Here is a 22,571-nt window from a genome sequence, read left to right as displayed (position 1 = left end):
GGTTTTTAATTCGAGCGACTACAACGAGGTGCATTTTTAAAAAGCAATTATTCGTTTGATCCCGTCCCAAATTGTTTTCGATGACAAATTTCCGTTGAGCGCGGCGGTTATCGGCTCGTGTGAATTTCTAAGTTGTCAACTTCATTTATTCGGGGAAAATTCGGAGGCAATTTCCAGGGAAATTTCAAAGTGAAAAGCCGGGCGGAAATTCGCGTATTCAAATGTCGATAACAAGTTACTTGGGATTATTGTATGTAGATGTGGCATGTAAATCGTTCGAGTGTCGTTGCAGAAGTGTACTTTTATCTGGAGAATGTGATGCCTATTTGTGGAATGTAGCCCGACAATCGTACCGGGAAGTGGAAGTTTACTAGCGATTACGGATATTGTGGAGAGTTATTCATGAGTGCTTTATAACGTAGGAGTTGCAGATTTACACGGAATAAAGCGAACTAGAAGTGGCGATATCTATGATTAAATGCACAACAAAATCCAGGAAATTTTAACAATCTAAATTTTAATTAATTTCGTACGACCGATCCGGCGTTGGCGACAGCCAGAATTCGCCAACTCGGAATTAATCAATTTATGTTGAGTTTGACTATTATTTTCTTAGACGTTTTACAGATTTATTCGCCGATTTAATTCTCGATGGAACGGGATTTAATAAAATCGGTTTAATCAATGGCCGGATTTATTCAGCGAAAAAATTAATAGGATATAAACTCTGCCATATTTGAAACGTTCCAAGCCACACCGCCCAAGCAGATTTACGTTCTCGGTTCCTAGTGACTAATGGAACTCTGATTTGTGTTTCATTATGCGGAGGAATCGTCAAAATTAACTTTAATCAAACACGAGTTACGAACTGGAAGAGAAAAGTTTACAATCGACGTTTAAATTATTCTTAGTTAGCTTGAACCTGCTCTCGTTTTTAGTGTGTAGTTGTGCGTTATTTTTTGTTAACATTTGCCCTTAATCTAGTTCGAATTACCGGAAGGTTCATCCCGACTGTAGAATGCAGATTGCACCATTTATCAAATCCATTAGCTGCCGACGCTATATTTCATTTATCCGACACTTAATTCCAGTAAATTTGGATTTACGCTTTTTATTCATTACGTAGTGGTGCATAGAAGTTTTAATTAAAAGTTAGTAAAAATGCCCGTGGGTTTGATTTTGCACTTTTTAAAGTCCTGGGAAATAAGTAAATTGTTAAGCTATTGCAAATTTTACAAGCAAGTAGTTAAAACTTAAATAAAGAAAGTTTTATAATTGGAGGGCGACCGATTGTCCGCAACGTGTGCTAACGATAGATTAAAAATTAAGAAGCGAAATTGTTAATGACGCATAACGAGGAAATCCCTAGCGGATTTTCAATAGACTAACCAGGAACAAATTTGTTCAATTTTTGGTTCCCGAGCGTAAGTCAAGGAAGTATTGTGATTGAGACCATCGGGCGACGTCTACTTTAATGTTTTCTCGATGTTTCATGACGAAAAAAAACGTCTGAACGGTTTGAAACTTTGCAAACGTTTTAAAGTTATTGGAAGCATGGTAGATCCGCCCCTCAGAAATTGATACAATTTTGTCGAATAAATGTAATTTTAAATATTATAAAGTAATATTAGTCCTGAACTTGTGGTTTATGAATACCTACGTGTTGAATTTTTATCATAGATATCACGATTTTTGGAAAAAAATCAAAATAATCGTAACAATTTTTCGAATTTTCCACTTCTTGGCTTTTCGAGTTTTGGATTTCGCCTTTTTTCAACTTCCGAGTTATTAACTTAATTTTTCGGTACTTCAATTTTAGATTTTTTCAGTTAGTAATTATTCTTCAATTTTACGATTTTTCAATTTTCGAATTTCTCGATTTTCAATTTTCGATTCTGGGATTTTTCAATTTTTCGATTCTTTAATTTCTCGATTTTTTAGATTTTCGATTTCTCCATTTTTTATTTTTAGATTTCTCAGTTTTCCGATATTTCCGTTTTACGATTTTTCACTTAATCGATTTCTCAATTTTTCAACTTTTGGCGTTTCTAAATTTTCAATTTCTCCTTTTTTGACATTTCGATCTTTTGATTTACCTATTTCTCAATTTCTGGATTGTTCGATGTTTCGAAGTCTCGATTTCTCGATTTTCCAAATTTTCTTCGATTATTCAGTTTCCGATTTTCTTGATGTCAATTTTTCAATGTTTCAGTTTTTTATTTTTCAACATTTCTATTCATAAATTTTTTAATTTTTTGTTTTGATTTTTCTATTTCACGATTTTTTGATGTTTTGTTTCCCAATTTTTCGATTCTTCAAGTTTTCGACACTTTCATTTTTCGATTGTTCGAGTTTTGGTTTTTTATTTCTTCCATTTTTTGAATTTTTAACTTTGGATTTAAAAAATTTTTGATTTTTCGACTTCTTGGATTTAGAATTTTCGGTATTTCAATGTTTAGATTTTTCAGTTTTCAGATTTCATTTCTCGATTTCCAGTTTTACAATTAGCACATTTTTCGATTCTCCCATTTCGAAACTTTTTTTTATTTTCAATTTCCCTAGTTTTTATTCGATTTCTTAATTTTCAGATTTTTCCGTTTTACGATTTTTCAATTTTTGGATACTTCAAATTTTCGGTTTTTTAATTTTTTCATTTTTGGTGTTTCTAAATACTGGATTTCTCGATCGTCCTTTCGATTTTAGATTTTTCAATTTCTAAAAGTTTTCGATTTTCCAATTTTTAAATTTTCCATTTTTTAAATTTCCGATTTTTCCACTTGTCGATTTCTCGATCTTCCAATTTTTCAATTTTTCAATTTTCGATTTATCTGTTTACCAACTTTTCCATATTTCAGTTTTTGATTTTTTAACATTTGTATTCACAAATTTTTCGATTTTTTATTTCGATTTTTCTAATCCCTGATTTTACCATTTCAATTTTTCCATTCTTTAAAATCTTCGACATTTTAATTTTTTGACTGTTAAAAATTTAGATCCTCCGATTTCTCGTTTTTATTTCTTCGATTTTTCTATTTTTCGAATTTTTAAATTTTAGATTTTTCAAGTGTTTAATGTTTCCATTTTTTCAATTACCTCAATTCGCGATTTTTTTAAATTTTCGATTTCTTGAGTTTTTATTTTTGGATTTATCAATTTTCCGATTTTTTCCTTTTACGATTTTTCAATTTTTTGATCCTTCGATTTTTCAATTTTCCTATTTTTGCCGTTTCTAATAGTAATGGCTTTCTCTATACACTTTTTGATTTTTTTTTTTAACTTTTCGATTTTAGAATTTTCTCTTTTTAAAAGTTTTGATGTTTCGATTTTTTAATTTTCGGTTGTAAATTTTTCAATTTTTCAATTTTGAAGAGTTTAAATTTCTTATCTTTTGGTGATCCTAAACTCTCAATTTCTCGATTTCTCGGTATTTTATTTTTGGTTTTTAAATTTTTGCGTTTCTCGAATTTTTAAATTTTACTTTTTTCATATTTTTGAAGTTTCCATTTTTTCAATTACCTCATATTTCGATTCTTCAATTCCGCGATTTTTTTTTTATTTTAGATTTCTTGAGTACTTATTTTTAGATTTTTCAATTTTTCCTTTTACGATTCTTCGATTTTCCAATTTTTCCATTTTTGGCGTTTCTAAATATTGGATTTCTCTCTCGACTTTTCGATTTTGGATTTTTGTACTTTGAAAGATTTGATTTTTCGATTTTTCTATTTTCGGTTCTAAATTTTTCGATTTTTCAATTTTTGAATTTTAAGATTTTCAATGTTTTAATTTTTGGCACTCTTAAATTTTCAATTTTTTGATTTCTCGGTTTTTTTGGTTTTGCTTTTTAGATTTTAAAAGTTTTCGATTTTTTGGATATTCCCATTTCTCAATTTCTCGCTTTTTCAACGTTTCGATTTCTCGATTATTCAGTTTCCCAATTTTTCATTTTTTTTTTATTTTTTAATTTGTCAATTTTTCAACTTTTCAGTGCGATTTTGCGAATTATCAATGTTTCCAAATTTTGGAACTTGTCATTTTGATTTTTCGATTTCTCTATTTTTTCCTTTTCGATTTTTTGATTTTTTTATTTTCCGTTTTTCAATTCTTTAATTCTGAAACACTGATTTTCGATTTTTTTAATTTTAGATTTTAATTTTTTTTTGACAATTCAGTTTTTCGATATTGCGAATTTCAAAATTTTTGATTTTTTTCGAGTTTCCTACTTTTGGTTTTTTTCGTTTAATCATTGTTCCAAGATTTTGATTTTTAAATTTTTTGATATTTCGATTTCTCGATGTTTCGATTTTCCGATTTCCAGGTTTTTCGGTTTTTCGATTTTGGTTTTTTCGATTTAGCGATATTCTTTCGAATTTTCAGTTTTTCGATTTTTCAATCTTTCGATTTTGTAAATTTTTACAGTTTTTACATCTCGGTTTTTCGATTTTTTAAATTTTTCGATTTTTCAACACTGAAGTTTTGGGAATTTTGCAGTTTCTAAATTTTTCAGTTTTCCATATTTTAATTTTTCGAGTTTTTAAATTTTACATTTTTCATTTTTTTTTTTAATTTAGATTGCTCGATCTTTCGATTTTTGGATTTGGATAGTTTGGTTTTCAAGTTTTCGATTTTTAAAATTTTTTGACATTTCGATATTCGAAGACGAAAATTACAAAAATTTTGTACAGTATTTCAGAATAGCGGGATTTGTTCGGCTGCACTTCAAGGATGGGGGAAGCTCTATTTAAATAACTTTTGACCAATTTTTTAATTTTACATACAAAAAAACCTACTTTTTATCCATACCTAACAAGTTGTTTATGCTGTAAAGATACGAATTTTTGTTTCCACATTAGTAGTTAAAAAAATGCTAAAGGCTTATCTGTGCGGAAATCCAGGCTAGATTTTAATTAGCCGAGGCAGAGCCCGCAAAGGTCGAGCTGAGGCATAAAAATGGTGCAAATCCCCGCAGGTGGCGAGATTTAGTTAAAACCTTGGTAAATAGAGATTAGTGAAACAATGCCTTCGGTCGAACCGCGAGCAGGTCGGGCCCTCCAGGTCTTATTATACATAAATTAGCGAAATTGGCCACTTGTGTAAGTTGGGGCTTCTAATAATAAATAGCAAACCAACGAGTACCATCCACCGGAATAATAACCGTTAAATAAACTCGCTCATTTTAATTGGTTTAATCAACATGGCAGACGCCAAGCAAGGCGGCGGGCACGAGGTAGCTCGGTTGAGATGTATGATGGAAGTTTAAGCAAATATTTTCGCAATATAATTAACGTAATAAATCTAAATAATAACAGCAAACATGACTGCGGTTAAACGACCCTAGTTGCGATTATTATTAACTCGCCCCGAAAATGGAGATGAATTATTATGGCCGTGGCCGTTAAATAAGTCACAAATTCGGTAATTTCGTTATTATTATACTTTTCCCTTTATATCGCGTTTCTGCAAATATGGCATTTTCGCCCTTAAAACTTCTGGAAACTGTTCGCCGGGCTCTATTAATGAAATTTATAATCTCATCATTCGGCTCGTTTATGTGGGGCGATAAAAGGTGGCCTTTATTGGTAGCATTCCCTCTTTCATTGGAAGTCAATAAGTTGAAGCCGAATTATCGCCGCTCCGAGAAAATATGACAATTTATTCAATTTATTACGAAACACGTAACCAAAAGGGAATGCGCCCTAATCGCGAAAAAATCGCATATTCGCGCGTTTTCCATTAAATTTTATCGGGAGCCGTCGCCGTAAATAAAAAAACGCACAAATATTTAGGCCGGCTTGCATACATTACCGGCCGCTTGATTTTAATTTTCATTATTATGGTAATTTAAATTAAATTGTGTATAATAAAACGCGCTCGTTGCGAGATCTCCACAAGAGGGAGAACCTGCGACGGATCCCGAGTGCGCACCAGCTCATTAGCAAAATTGTATTTTAGTTGCTTGTAACGGCAGATGCTGCAGCTGCTTCTGCTCCAGAAGACAAGCCTTTGGGGTTGCCGGGATGACCGCTTTGTTATTCTGTCATATCGCAAGACGCTCCATTGTTCCTAATCATTCTGAATCGATGTAATTTCATATCTAGGACGACCCAATTTGGATTATGAAAGTAAATTAAATTGCTCCGAGATTGAGATGAATCGCCGAAATCATTAAAAATGACAAGGAAACGATCGTTTTCGCAAATTGGAGGACGCGATGGCACAAATTGATTAAAACATGACTGTAGGTACGAGTACTATTAAAAATGTCGGAGGGGATAATTTTTTTTATTACTGTTATATTTTACTTCCCGAGCGTAAGTGTTGCATTTCCGGAACGCCTACTGACCCTTTTGGGTCTCTTTACTTGTTTTCGTAAATACCTACATTTGTATTTCAGTACTTATGTAACCGTCCTATATTAAACATCGAAATCGAACGCTGTCCATTATTTCAAATACAACAAACAAAGGTCCTTCGAGCAATATCAAAGTACAATTCGGTAAAAACGTTGGTACTATACTGGCTCGATTTTTCAACATTCCAATTTTTCATTTTTTTAATTTTTTTTTCAATTTATCGATTTTTCAATCTTCCGATTTATAACTTCTTCCATTTTTGGCGTTTCTAAGTTTCCGATCTGTCGATTTCTCGAATTCTCGATTTCTCAGTTAATCAATTCTTCGGCTTTTCGATGTTTCGTTGTTTTTCAATTTTTCAAGTTCTCAAATTTTCGACTTTTCAGGTATTTAATGTTTCAGTTTTTGTTTTTTAAATTTTCGAATTTTCATCTCTCAACTTTTCAGTTTTTCTATTTCTCAATTATTCAATCTTTCAGTTTCGAAATTTTTCGATTTTTCAGTTTTTCGATTTCTCGATTTTTCAATTTTTCGATTTCTGGGTTTATCAATTTTCTGATCCGTCATTTCTCGATGTTTCTTTCTGTTCTTCGATTTCTCTGTTTTTGAATTTTTCGAATTTTTAAATTTTAGACTTTCGATTTCTCGATTTTGCAATGTTTCAGTTTGGAGATGTTTCATTTTCGCGTCTTTTCGATTTTTAGACTTTTCGATTCGTTGATTTTCCCAATTCTCAATTTCTGGACTTTTAGATGTTTCAATTTCCCAATTTTCAGGTTCTTAATTTCTCATTTTTCCAATTATTTAAATTCGATTTCTCAATTTCTCGATGTTGCAGTTTTGGAATTTATCGCTTTTCGACAATTTATGAATTTTTTGATTTTTGAAATTTTATATTATCCGACCTTTCGATCTCGATTTTTCAGTTTTTCGATTTCTTAGTTTTCCGATGTTTAAGTTTTTGGATTTTTCGATTTTACGATTTTTCAACTTTTCAAATTTTCAATTTGTTGATGTTTCGATTCCCGGATTTTTCAATTTTTTGATTCTTCAATTTCTCGAAATTTTAAATTTTCGATGTTTCAATATCTTGATTTTTGAAATTTTATATTTCTTGAGTTTTTTATTATTCGAATTTTCGATTTTTTGATTTTTCAATTTTTCGATTTTTCGACTTTGATTTTTCTATTTTTAAATTTTTTCATGATTCAACTTCCGTATTTTTCAATTTTTTGATTCTTCAATTTCTCGATATTTTAATTTTCCGATGTGTTAGTCCTTTTTGATTTTTGAAATATTATATTTTTGGACTTCTTTATTATTCGACTTTTTGATTTCTCGATTTTTTAATTTCTCAGTTTTTCAATCTTTCAGTTTTGGGATTTTTTTTACTTTTCAATTTCTCGATTTTTGTTTTTTTATATTTCGAATCCCAGATTTTTCAATTTTTGATTCTTCAATTTTTGATTCTTCAACTTCTCGATATTTCAGTCCATTGATTTTACTCTTTTTTAATTTTTGGATTTCTCGATTTTTGATCTTTAAAATTTTAGATTCTTATTCTTGGATCTTAAATTTTTCATTTTTTTGTTGATGTTTCAATTTTTGGATTTTTAATTTTTTCAATATTTTAGTTTGTCGATATTTTGAGTTTTAGATTTTTGGATTTTTTACTTTGAAATATTTTTCAAGTTTTTGATGTTTCAAATTCAAGGGCATTTAATTTTCTCGATTTTAGATTTATCAGTTTTTAAATTTTTCGGTTTTCAAAAATTTGTGATTTTGCGATTTTTCAATTTTTTGATTCCTAGATTTATCAAAATTTCCATGTTTTGATATCTTGATGTTTTAATTTCTCGATGTTTCTGTCTTTCGATTTCTGTTTTTCATTTATTCAATTTTTTTCAATTTTAGATTTTGGATTTTTCGATTTTTGAAATTTTAAATTTATCGACTTTTTCATTTTTCGATGTTTCAGTTTTAAATTTTTCGTTTTTTCGATTTTTCGATATTTCGGTTCCTCGATTTTTAATGTTTTTGATTTCTCAATTTTCTAATTTTTTAAATTTGATTTTTCTATTTTTCGAACACTCGATTATTCAATTTTTGAATTTTTCAGTTTTTCCATGTTTCAATTTTGGAATTTTATGCTTTTTCGACTTTTAAATTTTTTGATTTTTTGAAATGTTATATTTGTCGACCTTTTATTATTCGACTTTCTGATATGTCGACTTTTCAGTGTTTCGATCTCTCAGTTTTTCGATGTTTCATTTTTGGGATTTTTCAATTTTTCGTCTTTTCCATTTTTTGATGTTTCTATTCCCGGATTTTTCAATTTTTTTATTCTTCAATTTCTCGATATGTATTTTAATTTCTCAATGTTTCGGTTCGTCGACTTTTCTCTTTTTCAAATTTTTGAATTTTGGATTTTTCAATTTTCCAAATTTTTAATTTTTGGAACAATTTCTCGATTTTTCAATTTCTCAGTTTTTCAACGTTTCAGTTTGGTGTTTTTCGATTTCTCGACCATCGATTTTTCAATTTCTCGATTTTTCAGTTCTGTGATGTTTCTCTTTTTCAATTTCCGGATTTCTCAATCTTTCAGTTTTTTGATTTTTGAAATTTTAGATTTTTAGATCTTATTAATTTCTCGACTTTTGTTTTCTTTTTTATATTTGGATTCCCAGATTTTTCAATTTTTGATTCTTCAATTTCTCGATATTTCAGTCCTTCGATTTTACTCTTTTTCAATTTCTGGATTTCTAGATTTTTTAGTTTTTTAATTTTTGAAATTTTAGATTCTAAGATCTTAAATTTTTCATTTTTTCGATTTTTTGGTGTTTCAATTTCTCGATTTTTCAGTTTTTCGATATTTTAATTTGTCGATATTTTGAATTTTAGATTCTTGGATTTCTTCATTTTTCAGTTTTTCGATTTTTCTATTTTTCAATTTTTGGATTTTTTTTACATATGAATTTTTTAATTTTTTGATGTTTCGCATTCTCTCGCAATTTAATTTTTAGAGATCTCGATTTTAGATTTATCAGTTTTTCAATTTTTCGATTTCCAAAAATTTTTGATTTTTCGAATTTTCAATTTTTCGGTTTTTTGATGTTTGGATTTCGCAATTTTGCGATTCCTCGATTTATCAAAATTCCGATGTTTCGATTTCTTGATGTTTTAAATTCACGACGTTTATGTCCTTCGATTTCTGTTTTTCATTTATTCAACTTTTTTAAATTTTAGACTTTCGATTTTTCGATTTTTGAAATCTTAAATTTTTCGACTTTTTCATTTTTCGATGTTTCGGTTCCTCGATTTTTCAGGTTCTTGATGTCTCAATTGTCTAATTTTTTAAATTTGATTTTTCTATTTTTCGAACACTCGATTTTTCAATTTTTGGATTTTTCAGCTTTTCCATGTTTCAATTTTGGAATTTTATGCTTTTTCGACTTTTCAATTTTTTGAAATGTTATATTTTTCGACCTTTTATTATTCGACTTTCTGATATGTCGACTTTTCAGTGTTTCGATTTCTCAGTTTTTCGATGTTTGACTTTTGGGATTTTTCCATTTTCTGATCTTTCTATTCCCGGATTTTTCAATTTTTTGATTCTTCAATTTTTCGATATGTATTTTAATGTCTCAATGTTTCGGTTCGTCGACATTTCTCTTTTTCGAATTTTTGAATTTTGGATTTTTCGATTTTCCAAATTTTTAATTTTTGGAAATTTTATATTTTTCTCTTTTATTACTCGTATTCGACTTTTCAATTTCGGGATTTCTCGATCTTTCCGTTTTTTGATTTTTGAAATTTTAGATTTTTAGATCTTAAATTTTTCAATTTTTCGATTTTTTGATATTTCAATTTCGCAATATTTCAAGTTTTCAATTATCGGCTTTTTTGATTCCCCGGTTTTTCGATTTTTCGGCTTTTCGATTTTTAGATGTTTGGATTTTCCAATTTATTCGATTTTTCAATTTTTGGACATTTCGGTTTTGGTATTTTTTAATTTATTCATTTTTCAATTTTTCGATTGTTTAATTTCGATTTTATTAATTTTAGATTTTCGGTTTCTGGATTTTTCATATTTTTTATTTATCAATTTTTCGATTTCTTGATATTTCGATATCTCAATGTTTCAAGTCTGATTCCTCAATATTTCAGTTTTGAGAATTTTTCAATTTCTGGATTTTTCGATTTTAATTTTTCCGTTTGTGAAATTTTGGATATTCGATTTCTAAAATTTTTCGTGTGCGCAATTTTTCAATTTGTGGACGCTCCGAGGTGTCAATTTTTCGATGTTCGGTTTCTCGATTTCAGAGTTGAAAGAAGTTCTGACGAAATAACCTTCAACCAATTTTTTAAATATAAAATTCATTATAATTCCCTTTACAGATTTTGCTACTCGACACACTAAACTTCATTTTTTCTTTTAATATAAAGTTGGTGAGCTTCTCACAATTTTATATTTTATGCAACAGAAGGTACGATACATAATCTCAAAGCCAGAACGAATTTCCTTGGAGAGCCCAAATCGATACAAAAATGCCGGCAAAATATTTCCAGTAAAGTAAATATTTGAGTGGTCATCGAATACACGCAGCCTGCGATTTCAATATCCAGTATTTTGAATCGTGCATCTGTGTTATTAACTTTCTTGTTTCAAATAAGTAATAATTCTAACTAATTCTGTTCTTTTCGTTGTCAGTGTGATTTAATTAGCGACATGCCAAATCCTTTCGAAGGATGACTCGATTACAAATTCGCTCGCCCGATGCTTATTGGCATTATTTGTAGGTAAAACAGGTGAGACGTGACGTTTACCAATAATTCTAATGAACCTAGACAGAGTTAAATTTCCGTCGTATTTTGTAAAAGACGTCAGCTGCGCCTAGTGTCCGCGTTTCATACGTCATTCGCTCGTGTGTGCTCGAAACAATGCAGCTGCGATTGCAAGACTTATCTATCCATGACCCAATTCCAAAATCGATCCATTATTTCGCTCGTCGAGTGACAATTTTAATGCACGACGCTGCTCAAACCCGCGTGAAACCTGTTGAGCTGTCACGTTATCCACATCCTTTGACACTTCCGCCATTTTAATTCAATACAGAAGCCATTGGCATTCCGAACAATCCTCTTGCTCCGAAATGAAATTATTATTAAAGAAAATTGTTAGCAATTTCCATGTTAATTTAATTTCCCCAAAGTCCATCCGGAGTCGTGGCGAATATGTAAATGCTTTCGTATGCATGAGGGAGGTCCGTCGAAGCAGGCAACAAGAACTTCGGCTCGGACTATTAGTAGCCGCTGTTAATAAAGCGAGTGGCTTACGTCTGTCTACTTCTTGCCAGTTTGACCCTATAAATTCTTTTTTTGTCGAGAGATCTGTGTACGTACAATAAAAGCTGAAATCTCTTGAGGAATAAAAGGTCGGTGGAAGGGTACACTGGAACTCAATGAACTGTCACAAGGGTCAGAGATAAAAGTCGTGCCATTTAATCTGTCGCCATAAAAATACGAAAAAAGGCCAAATTGTATTTATGTGGGACCACGATAATATCATAACCGCTCAATATCCTCATTAAAACCTTGGAACTTGTTGCGTTCGATGGCGGCGGAATTTAATTTGGCGGCAACGTGATATCGAATCGGCAAAAAATCCTTCTCGTTAAGACGTAACGACGCAACTTTTTGAATTTCCACCACAGGAAAACGCGAAATTTTCACCTCGCGAGAAAAAGCAAGCACCTCGTAACGACGCTCGCAGATTTATTGTGATGGTTATTTTTGAAGTAATGGCGAAAGTTTCCTCCGATAAATTATTTAAATTCATAGAGTTGCCACATGCTCGTAATTTATGGGTAATTCTTATTACGATCTGGGTCGTCTTTCGTTAGTCTGAGCACAAATGGTAAAAATAAAAGGGTTGTGTAATGGCGCTGTCGAACGGAGCTTTCCAAATTGCCTTCAATTCTCGTATCGCATATGAAAAGTACGTACGGCGAAGTGGCTAAAATTTCATCTAGAACAGAGATAAATCAAGAAGTTCTGAAATATGTAAATTTCACTAGTGTTGTATTCGGCTCATATCAGTTTTCGATTTGTTTTCGAACAAGGCGTCGTTAAAGTCCTATACAGAAGCATAAAATATGTATAAATCTGTTCGAATTTAGAAGCAATAAATATATTGATGAGAGGGATGTCCTGACAAACAAAATGCGTTTTATTATTTAAAATGTACCTAAACAGACATACAAAGTTTGTAAATACAATAAAAAACATCAAAATTGTCTACAAAGCTCACATTTTTCTAAATTGGCATTTCAAATTTGACACTTCAAACGTCACAAGCGTCGTTCGGACTTAAGAGACCGGTAGCAAGCAAGGTATAGAAAAATTCAATAACGTTTAGGAAGCTCCGCTGGGAAATTCTAAACCCGGAACCGCTTTCAGAGGGTTCTAATTAGTAAGAACAGCAAATTTCAGAAGTCTCCGTTATCGAATAAGAACACAATTATTGTAGAATGTCAGTCAAGACATTTCACTAAAAAATATTTGTCGAGTTTATGACTCAGGTTAGGTTAGGTGAGGCCAGATCAGTTCAAGTCAGGTGGTCACCTGAGAACTTGTTTGATCCACAGACCGGATCAGGCCAATGTCGACTCTAAGCGTTCAAAAATAGTCATTATTAAGATATTTTATTTACAAACATAATATCACATCTCACATCTTTCACTCGATTGTGACATGCAACTGTTTTTTTGTTTAATTAAGAATTAATTCTTTAATTGTGATTGACACCAACAAAACGTCCTAAATTAGCAATACTAGCGGAACCGTAATCATGCAATAGATTTTTTTCGGAAAATGCAGTTATTTTTTTGTTCTAGACGGAGTGTGCTCTGTTTTGTATCAATTTTTACATATTTTTGGTCTCAATTTTGGTAGTTATTTATTTTCCATGCATTGTATGATATTAACATTGGGAAAACTTTTAGCATAATTGCAAAATCCATATTTCCCTGCAAAAATTCACCATTGAAGAAAAATGTTTAAGGTTCTTGTAGCGAAAAAACTATTTATTTTAAGAAAAACGAAAACAAAATATATGCCCCGCCCACCCACCCTATCTCAATTGTAATGATTTTTTTTATTTGTCGTGAGCCAGAGGGCGGAGCTTAATTGCAGAATTCTTATTTTTCCACAAGAAATTACCATCAATTTCTTACAAAATTATGTTCAAAAGAAACTGTAATCATCAAGTAAAAAGGAAGCCAAAAATTGAAAAAATTAAAAAAAAACAGAATGACGAGTTCCCAAAACTGATGTTGAAAAAAATTGAGAAATCGAAAATTTTAAAAATGGGAAAATTGAAACATTTAGAAGAACTGATAACTCGAGAAATCGGAAAACCTAGAATTTTAAACATTGTAAAATTAAAATATCCAAAAAATTTAAAAATTGAGAAATCGAAATATAAAATCTATAAAACAGTCGAAAAATTTAAAAATCTAAAGTTTAAAACACGAGAAACTGAAAATTCAGAAAATAAAAAATCGAAAAATCCGGAAGTCGAAAAATCGAAAAATAAATTTAAAATTTAAAAAATTAAAAAAAAAAACAGAAATTAAAAAATTGAAAATTAAAGAATTGAAAAAATCGGGAAATCGAAAAATCGAAAAACCAAGATGACAAAATGAGAAAATCGAAAAATTGAAAAACAGAAATATTGAAGAAGTAAAAAATCAAGAAATCGAAAAATCTAAAATTTAAAACATTGAACAATTAAAATATCGCAAAATTGCAAAATTGAAACATTTAGAAGAACTGGAAACTCGAAAAATTGGAAAACCTAGAATTTTAAACATTCTGAAATTAAAATATCAAAAAATTTAAAAATTGAGAAATCCAAATATAAAAGCTATAAAACAGTCGAAAAACGGAAAAATCTAAAGTTTAAAAAACGAAAAACTGGAAATGCAAAAAATAAAAAATCGAAAAATCCGGAAGTCGAAAATTCGAAGAATCGAAATATTGAAAAATCTAAAAACTGATAGAAATATCCAACATTGAGGAATTAAAAAATTGGAAAATTGAGAAATTGAAAAACCAAAAAATCGAAACATCGAAAAATTCAAAAACTGAGAAATTGAGAAATCGAAAAATTAGAGGATCGAGAAATCGAGGAATTGAAAGCCGAGAAGAAAATTTAAAAATTGGAAAATCGATAAATCGAGAAACAGAACAATCAAAACATCGATAAATCAAGAAATCAAAAAATAGGAAAGTCGAAAAATTTAAAAAAAGTAATATTGGGAAATTAAAAAACTAAAAATTCGAAAAATTGAAAAATTGAAATATACATAGAAGAAGTGAAAACTCGAGAAATTGAAAATCCTAGAATTTCAAAAACTGAAAAATTAAAACATCGAAAAGTTTAAAAAATTGAAAAATCGAAGTATAAAACAATCGAAAAATTGAAAAATCCCAAAAAATGAGAAATTAAAAAATTGGAAAATCGAGAAATCGAAAAATAAAAAAATCGACAAATCTAAAATTTGAAGAATGGAAAAATTGAAAAACCCCAAAATCTAAAGTTGAAAAAACGAGAAATCGAAAACCCAAAAAATCACAATAGCGTATTTATAAACCACAAGTTCAGAACTAAGCTACTTTTTAACATTTAAATAGCATTTATACGACAAGGACATCAACAATTCCTGGTAGGCATCAACGGATAAGTAAATTTTGACTAACGATTTAACATGCTTCAAATAACTATAAATTGTAAAATGTTGTTGATTTTTTTCCAAAAATCTTGACGTCTAAAATTTGATGATTTCATCATAGTTTCTCAGTACGGTTTTACGCCAAAATTTCTTCGATTTGGAAAAAATTAAATATTTGTATAAAAATAATAAACATGATTGAGTGTATATTTTTTTCAAAATTCTTTCAAATTCGTTCAAAAATGGAACAATTTCTTTAAAAAAATAGTGGGAGGTCCCAAGACTCCGATTTTTTTTTTAAAACAAAACACCAAGGTCTCTCGAGATTCTTTTAAATTCATTCAAAAAAGCACCCGAGACCTCGAAAATTTTTAAAACTCTTAAAAAACCCTAGGGGTTCTTTAAATTTTCTCCAGTTTTTTAATTAAAAAAAAAACACAAAAACCGGAATTTATTTCTATACAAAAATACTCGGAAATCCCAAGTTTCTTTCGATTAAAAAAATCACCAGGGGTTGCAAAGGTTTTTTCCCTTCTCTTAAATTGCTTAAATCTTATCTGACCTGACCTGACCTGACCTGACCTGACCTGACCTGACCTGACCTGACCTGACCTGACCTGACCTGACCTGACCTGACCTGTTCTGACGCAGTCAATCCTGACATGATACTAATTTGGCCAGTGAAGAGAGCACGAAAAAACGTAAGTTAATGTTAAGTACGGTTAGTAATCAGAAAATAATTTGTGATGCTGATGACATTGTTCCAAACATTCTGTTGAAGAAATATAAACACACTGATAGGATTTTTCCTTCTTTTCTTTCTCTTTTCAACAGAAGTGCACGTTTTGGTCAAATATCGGGCTTTTATTGTCTTCCACTGTCGAAAGAACTTGAAATCTCATTTCTTGTTAATATTTATTCATGATATTCAAAAGATGTCAGCACGAATCCGGTCGATGAACCTAGATGCTAGATACAATGGAACATTTAATTCGCTGGAGTGACTTCTTGGACACAGAGGATGCAACTAATCCTGTGAAATAGCGAAACTGGTTGATCCAAACAGTTAACGACGAAAAAATAATGAATATTTTACTTCTAAGAAGTTCGTGAGAGTGTGACGAAATAGAACTAACAACTTGTATAAAACTCGGTCGGAAAATAAAGTATTAATTTACTGATGTGACTCGAATGGAGCGCCACGATTCAAAAATCGCCTTTAATCCCAGTCCAGAAATCCGGTTGCATTCGGCTCGATCGTCGCCTCTTCCCGAATTCCTCCCGTCTAATTTGCCCACATTCGGGCATAATTCATGCGACAAAGCGACGTCCCGGCGAGTTTTTTCTTCAGAGCTTTGTAAAATCCAGTCCGCCCCTGCCTCCGTCCCGATTTTAATTCGGACCCGCCTAAATCAACCGCACAAAGCTCCCCCAGTGAAATATTCCCGTCTCGACGTGTCGCCCTTAAAAGGTCACGTATGAGGAAAAGTGCGTGCGGGTCGCGGGGCGTATAAACATTTTTTCGGGATGAATCGAACGCGCCGAGGTTAAGGGCGAAGGGCTCGAATCGCACGTAAGGGACAGATCTCTCGTAAACTGCCGAACACAACTACCATATAAAATTATCCGATTGGTTGCTTGAGTGGCCCAGGACCAATTCGGGCGCCGTAATTCAGGAATCAGTTTACGATGAGGCGCAGTTATTGCCGTTTTATTCGAAGGGAATTGCAAATTAGGCCGTAAAAATTGACAACTTGCTCGGATTGCGCGGACGGTGAGAGGCTTAATTAAAATTTTTTCCAAGTGTTGTTTTATGGCGCTCGCCGGAGCACGTTCTACAACCTATTAAAAGTTTGCCACGGGAGGAGAGGAGGATCGGTCGGATTCTTAAAAGCGCCAGAACGGCCGATTAATGGAGATGCACTTCGGCGATTTAGTCGCGCTAATTCGAATTAGCGGCGACGGATAAGGGCTTCGTTAAAAAACAATCACTTTCGGCGCATTTATTTATAATGAACTTCTGTACCGGATGCTAATTAAACAGTAAAGTGCGATCTTTATGGGCCTTTTTTAATTTGCCACAAGGAACTGGAGCACGGCACTTACTTTAATAGGGCACCGGGCCCATCCAATTTTAGCGACTACCATTTTTTAAATTTTTACTTTAATTTATGCTAAGTCGGGCAACACTTTAAACAACGATACAGCCCGATCAAAACGACGATAAAACTGTCTTGATCTAAATTCTTCCAAATCTTCTACGACCTAAGTAAGAGAAAGTTTTGATGTGGCAGTATTCAAATAATGAACGGATTAACTTTTTATATAGGGTCAAAAACACGGATATTGGTAAAGGTCCTGACAACGTCACCACATCACCGTCCGCGGTGTCCTCTCTTTTCTCTCTTTACGTTAACAATAGGCGTTAAATCGCAAACTTCCCCCAAAAATCACGTCACTTATCGCTTTAAAAACTTCCCTCCAAAAACTCCCGACTCCATGCAAAGTTCCACCATTCTAATCAATTATTCAAAACTTGCACGCCACGCCGTAACTAAGTACATTACCGCATATGTGAAAGTTCGTCGGTAATCCGGCGCTTCGCGCCTGATTACCTCCGAGTCCTTAAAATACGTACCTGCCGTAAGCTGCAAGGATCCAGCGACTCTCGCCGTCCCCGAATGTACGACGTAAGTTATGCAGCACGCCGCCGTCGCCGTCACGGCAATGAGCAAGCTCAACGCACTTCCGGTCCCCACCAGAACTGTGCTCGCCTGCCACCAAGGGCTCGGAATGTCCCAGAACCTGCGGAGGAAGTTAAATCTTAGTTTCTCCATAATTTACTGTGCATCTGAATCGGCCTGGGACCGCTCGAATGGAAAGTCGCCACGATTAATTTTCCTGCCGACAAACTTTGATATGTCTTATTATTACCATTAGGTAACTGCTCGGTGACGCGGAAATTTATCAGGGAGATGAATGATTTGGGGCCGCAGCAGACGGAAAAACAAGGAAAAGAAACGGGTGTCGGCTAGAGGGACATCCGCAGAACGTAATCAGGAATTCTTCCAGGGAGAATTAACTTCGGAATTTTCTTTGTTTCCTATTCTAGAATTTACGCGAGAAAATGCATTAGATTATTGTGCTGCAGCTGGAATTTTTCTCATGAGTGATTGTTATTTCCCGAGTGTAAGCTAAGGAAGTATTGTAATCGAGTCTATCGACCGACTCTTTTCTTTCGTGACCCCAAGAGTACGAAGAAATAAATACGTGTCGAGTTTTTTTTTTTTGGAAAAAAATTATATATAACATTTTGCAATTTAAAAAAATTAATAGGTACTCTGAATCTTGCAAACGTTTTAAGATAATCGTAATTATGGTAATTGTTAATCAAAATTTATTCGTTTAAACCCTCCCAAAAAACTTGATGACGTCATCGTAAAATTTTGCCTAATAAATCTTCTCTGAAATACGAAAAATATTATTACTCTATAGTCTATATACACATGTTTATTTACGTTATAAGCGTTATAAAAAATAAAATTCCCAAATTAAATCCTACAATTTTTCTAAAAATCTGGATTCATTTACCTTTGACCAATTTTTGGTTTTTAAAATTTTCATTTTTCAATTTTGTCTTTTTTCAATGTTTCGGTTTCATAATTTTTCGTTTTTGCAACTTTACTTTTTTCAATTTTTCAATATCTCGACTTCTAAATTTTTCAATTTTGCAATTTTTCCTAAATTCTTCAACTTCTTGAAGTTTAATTTTAATTGTTTCGATTTTTTGTCACAATTTTTCGTTTTTTTATTTCCTTTGTTTTTTCAATGTTTCTTTGGATTGTATAATTTTTAGTTTACTCAATCCTTCAAATTTTCAATCTTTGATTTATCAATTCCTCGATTTTACAATTTTTCAATTTTGGAATATTTTGTTTTTTCGATTTTGGAGTTTTTCGATTTTTGAGTTTCTCAATTTTGTAAGTTTTTGATTTTCAATTTTTAGATTTTCAATGTTTTCATTTTATCCTTTTTGGTTTTTTCATTTTTAATTTTTCAACTTTATAATCTTGTAATTTTTCCATTTTTTTGATTTGAAAACCTGAAAATTGAAAAATTAAAAATCGAAAAAACAATTGGAAAAAATTGAAAATTGAAAAACTGAAAGTACAATTTTCGATATTCCAATTTTTCAATTCCTAAATTTCTAATTTTTCGTTTCATAACTTTTTCAAGTTCTTGATGTTCAATTTTAATTTTCTTGATTTTTTATAACAATTTTTATTCTTTTTATGTCCTTTGTTTTTTCAGTGTTTCTTCGGATTTTATAATTTTTCCTTCACTCAATCCTTGAATTTTTGGGTTATCAATTCCTCGATTTTCCAATTTTAAATATTTTTAATTTTGCAATTTTTGGATTCCTCAATTATCCGATTTTCCGATTTTTTAATTTACAAAATTTCGATTTTGCCGTTTTTTGATTTTCAGTTTGTCAATTTTTAATTTTACGATTTTTCAATTTTGTAAATTCTTGATTTCCACTTTTTAGAATTTTCTAACTTTTCATTTTATGGTTTTTCGTTTTTTCGTTTTTGCTTTTCAATTTCATAATCATGCAATTTTTCCATTTTTTTTATTCGAAAACTTAAAAAATCGAAAAATAATTAAAAAATCGAAAAACAAAAAAAAATCGGAAAAAATCATTGAAAAACTGAACAAACAAAAAAATCTAAACACTAAAAAACTTAAAATCGAAAAAATTGGAAGCCCCAAAAATTTATTATAAATCCAGAAACTATTAAATCGTCGAAATTGTAAAATGAAACGAAAAATTGAAAAAAAAAAATCGACAATTTGAAGAATTAAAAATCCAAAAATTGAAAAAAAAGTTTTGAAATCTAATAAATTGATAAATGGAAAAATTCAAAAATTCTAAATTGAGAAAGAATTTTATTTTAATTATAATTTAATTAAAAATTGCAAACGAAAAAACTGAAGAAACGAAAAACTGAAAAAAAATTAAAACTGAAAAACGAAAAATTGAAAACCGAAAAATTGCAAAACGAAAAATTGAAAATTTTGACATTAAAAAAAAGGAAAAATTATAAAATCAGGAAAAACTGAAAAATTTTTAAAATTAAAAAAAAACGAAACGAAAAATTGCAAATCGAAACACTGAAAAAATGAAAAATCTAAAAATTGGAAACCCATAAAATTACAAATCAAAAAATTGCATAACCCAAAAACTGAAACACCCAAAATCGAAAAATTTAATAAAGAAAACTTGTCGAAATGGGTCTCGTAAAATTGAAGAAACATAAAATAAATGAAATATTGAAAAATTGCGAATCGAAAATTGGAACAAACGGAAAACTTCAGTTTTGGAATTTTTCAATTTTCCAATTCTTCAATTTCACGCTTTTTTTAAATTTTCACTTTCTGGATTTTGCATTTTTCGATTTTTCAGTTTTCCAGTACGATGTATTTCCATTTTTTTTTTATTTCTCGATTAAGTTATTAATTTTCTTTCTCTTTTTTTATCTATTTTGGACCTTTTGTACTGTTCGTCAATAAATCTACATTATTATTGTGTATTATATATTATTATTCATCGATTTTTCGACTTTCAATTTCTCGATTTTCAGTTCTTCGAATTTTAATTATTCAGGTTTAAGAATTTTAGTTTTTAGACTTTTAAAGTTTTCGATTCTTCAATTTTTGAGTTTTTCGATATTTCGATTTTTTGACTATTAGACTTCTGGATTTTTCGATTTTTTGATTTTCTTATTTTTCAATGTCCCAACTTTTCGAAGTTTCGATTAATCGACATCTCGATTTCTCGATTTTCTCAATTTTTCTATTCTTGAATTCTTCAATTTTTCAATTTTTTGATTTTTAGGTTATTGAATTTTCAATTTTTAGAAAAATTGAAAAATGTCTCATAAAAAAGAAAAATCAGATCAATGAAAAACCGAAAAATTGAAAAAATTAAGAAGATAAAAAACCGAAATGAAAAATTGTAAGTCGAAAAAACTGAAAAAATGAAAAATTGAAAAATCCAAAACTGAAAAATTAAAATCGAAACCCCTTAAAATTGCAGAATCTAGGAAATGAAATATCCAAAAATGAATTGGAAAATCGAAAAACTGAAAAATTTTAAAATGAAAACTCGACGAAATGCATAACGTAAAACTGGAACTTTGGAATTTTTCAATTTTTCGATTATTCAATTTCTTGGTTTTTTTAATTTCCAATTTCTCGATTTTATATTTTTCGATTTTTCAATTTTCCAGTAGGACGTTTTCCGTTCTACAATTTTTTAATTTTTGCCGTTTCCAAATTTCCGATTTCTCGATTAACTTATTATTTTCCTTTTTTTTCAAATTTTAGTTATTCAGGTTAAAGATTTTTCAGTGTTTCGACTTTTAAAACTTTCGATTCCCCGCTTTTTTTTAGTTTTTTGATTTTTCGATTTCTCAATTTCTCGTCTTTTCGATGTTTCAATTGCTCGACATCTCGATTTGTCGATTTTTTCAATTTTTCTGTTCTTCAATTCTTCAATTTTTCAAATTTGCGATTTTTTAGGTTTTTGAATTTAAATTTTTTTGAAAAACTGAAAAATCAAAAAATTGAAAAAATTCACGCTAGATGACCTTAAATATAGTGCCAATATTTGCGCTAGAGGTCGGCTCACTACAATCCACTCGTTCAGGAGCTTTGTCCCATTTTTTCATTACGTTAATACTAATTTAATTTCTTTTATTCAATGGTAAGTTTCCACATTGTTACTTTTAAGTTCACTTTACTATTCTTTTAATATTTAAGCTCTGATGATGATACGCGATAGTATCGAAACATGTAAGCGAATATAATAAATACATTTTTTTTGTGTTTTCATTCCGAGTGCTTGCCTAGCACTCGTCCGGTGCGTAATCGCTCAGCGGAATTAAAGCGCCCCGCAGTTACTTCGTCTGCCCGTGCACTAGAACGGAAAATGTTTGTCGTCTTGCAACAATCTCCAGCTCTGGCCCGACGTTTATTTATTTTCCTCCCCGACAGAAACTATAAATCAACAGAGCAAGAAACCGCAAGAAAAAACTTTTTCATAGTTTACGACACGAATTGTTGAACTCCAGTCCGTAACATTTATTTTAAACTCGGGAGCTGCGTCTGATGGTTGCATGCTTTCTCTTGCACGTCTCGAACGTATCTCTTGGACGCAATCCAGCAATGTTAAACAACGTCATTTCGCAGTTTCGCTTCGATTTGTCTCAATTACGAGGATTTATTGCGCGAAAACTAACACTATCACCTCTTCTGGATTCAGAGCACGCGGGACGCCTCGGATCTTCCTCCAGACAAACCTCATAATATTCGATCGACTGGAGAACAAACTGCTTTGCGTCTTTTGAAGTTCGCGAGTCTAGACGTGTTGCTTGTAGCGACAGTTTTCGACTTTTCGCCAGAGAAATATTTGGCCTCTGGA

General features: G+C 31.0%; 1 protein-coding gene across 2 annotated transcripts in view; it reads right to left on the bottom strand.

Moving 5' to 3' along the window:
* Positions 1-22,571, bottom strand: part of LOC135139786 (LHFPL tetraspan subfamily member 6 protein-like) — a 198,865-nt gene that overhangs the window by 44,192 nt on the left and 132,102 nt on the right. For both annotated transcript variants that reach the window (XM_064070122.1, XM_064070121.1), the window contains exon 4: positions 17,724-17,890. In XM_064070122.1, coding sequence (XP_063926192.1) covers positions 17,724-17,890 — 167 coding nt within the window. The remainder of the gene's footprint in view (positions 1-17,723; positions 17,891-22,571) is intronic.

The sequence above is a fragment of the Zophobas morio genome, unplaced genomic scaffold (assembly GCF_036711695.1).
Source record: "Zophobas morio isolate AGI-343-1 ecotype UQ-CSIRO unplaced genomic scaffold, CSIRO_AGI_Zmor_V1 ptg000033l, whole genome shotgun sequence".
NCBI lineage: Eukaryota > Metazoa > Arthropoda > Insecta > Coleoptera > Tenebrionidae > Zophobas > Zophobas morio.
This window is presented reverse-complemented; position numbering and strand designations above follow the sequence as displayed.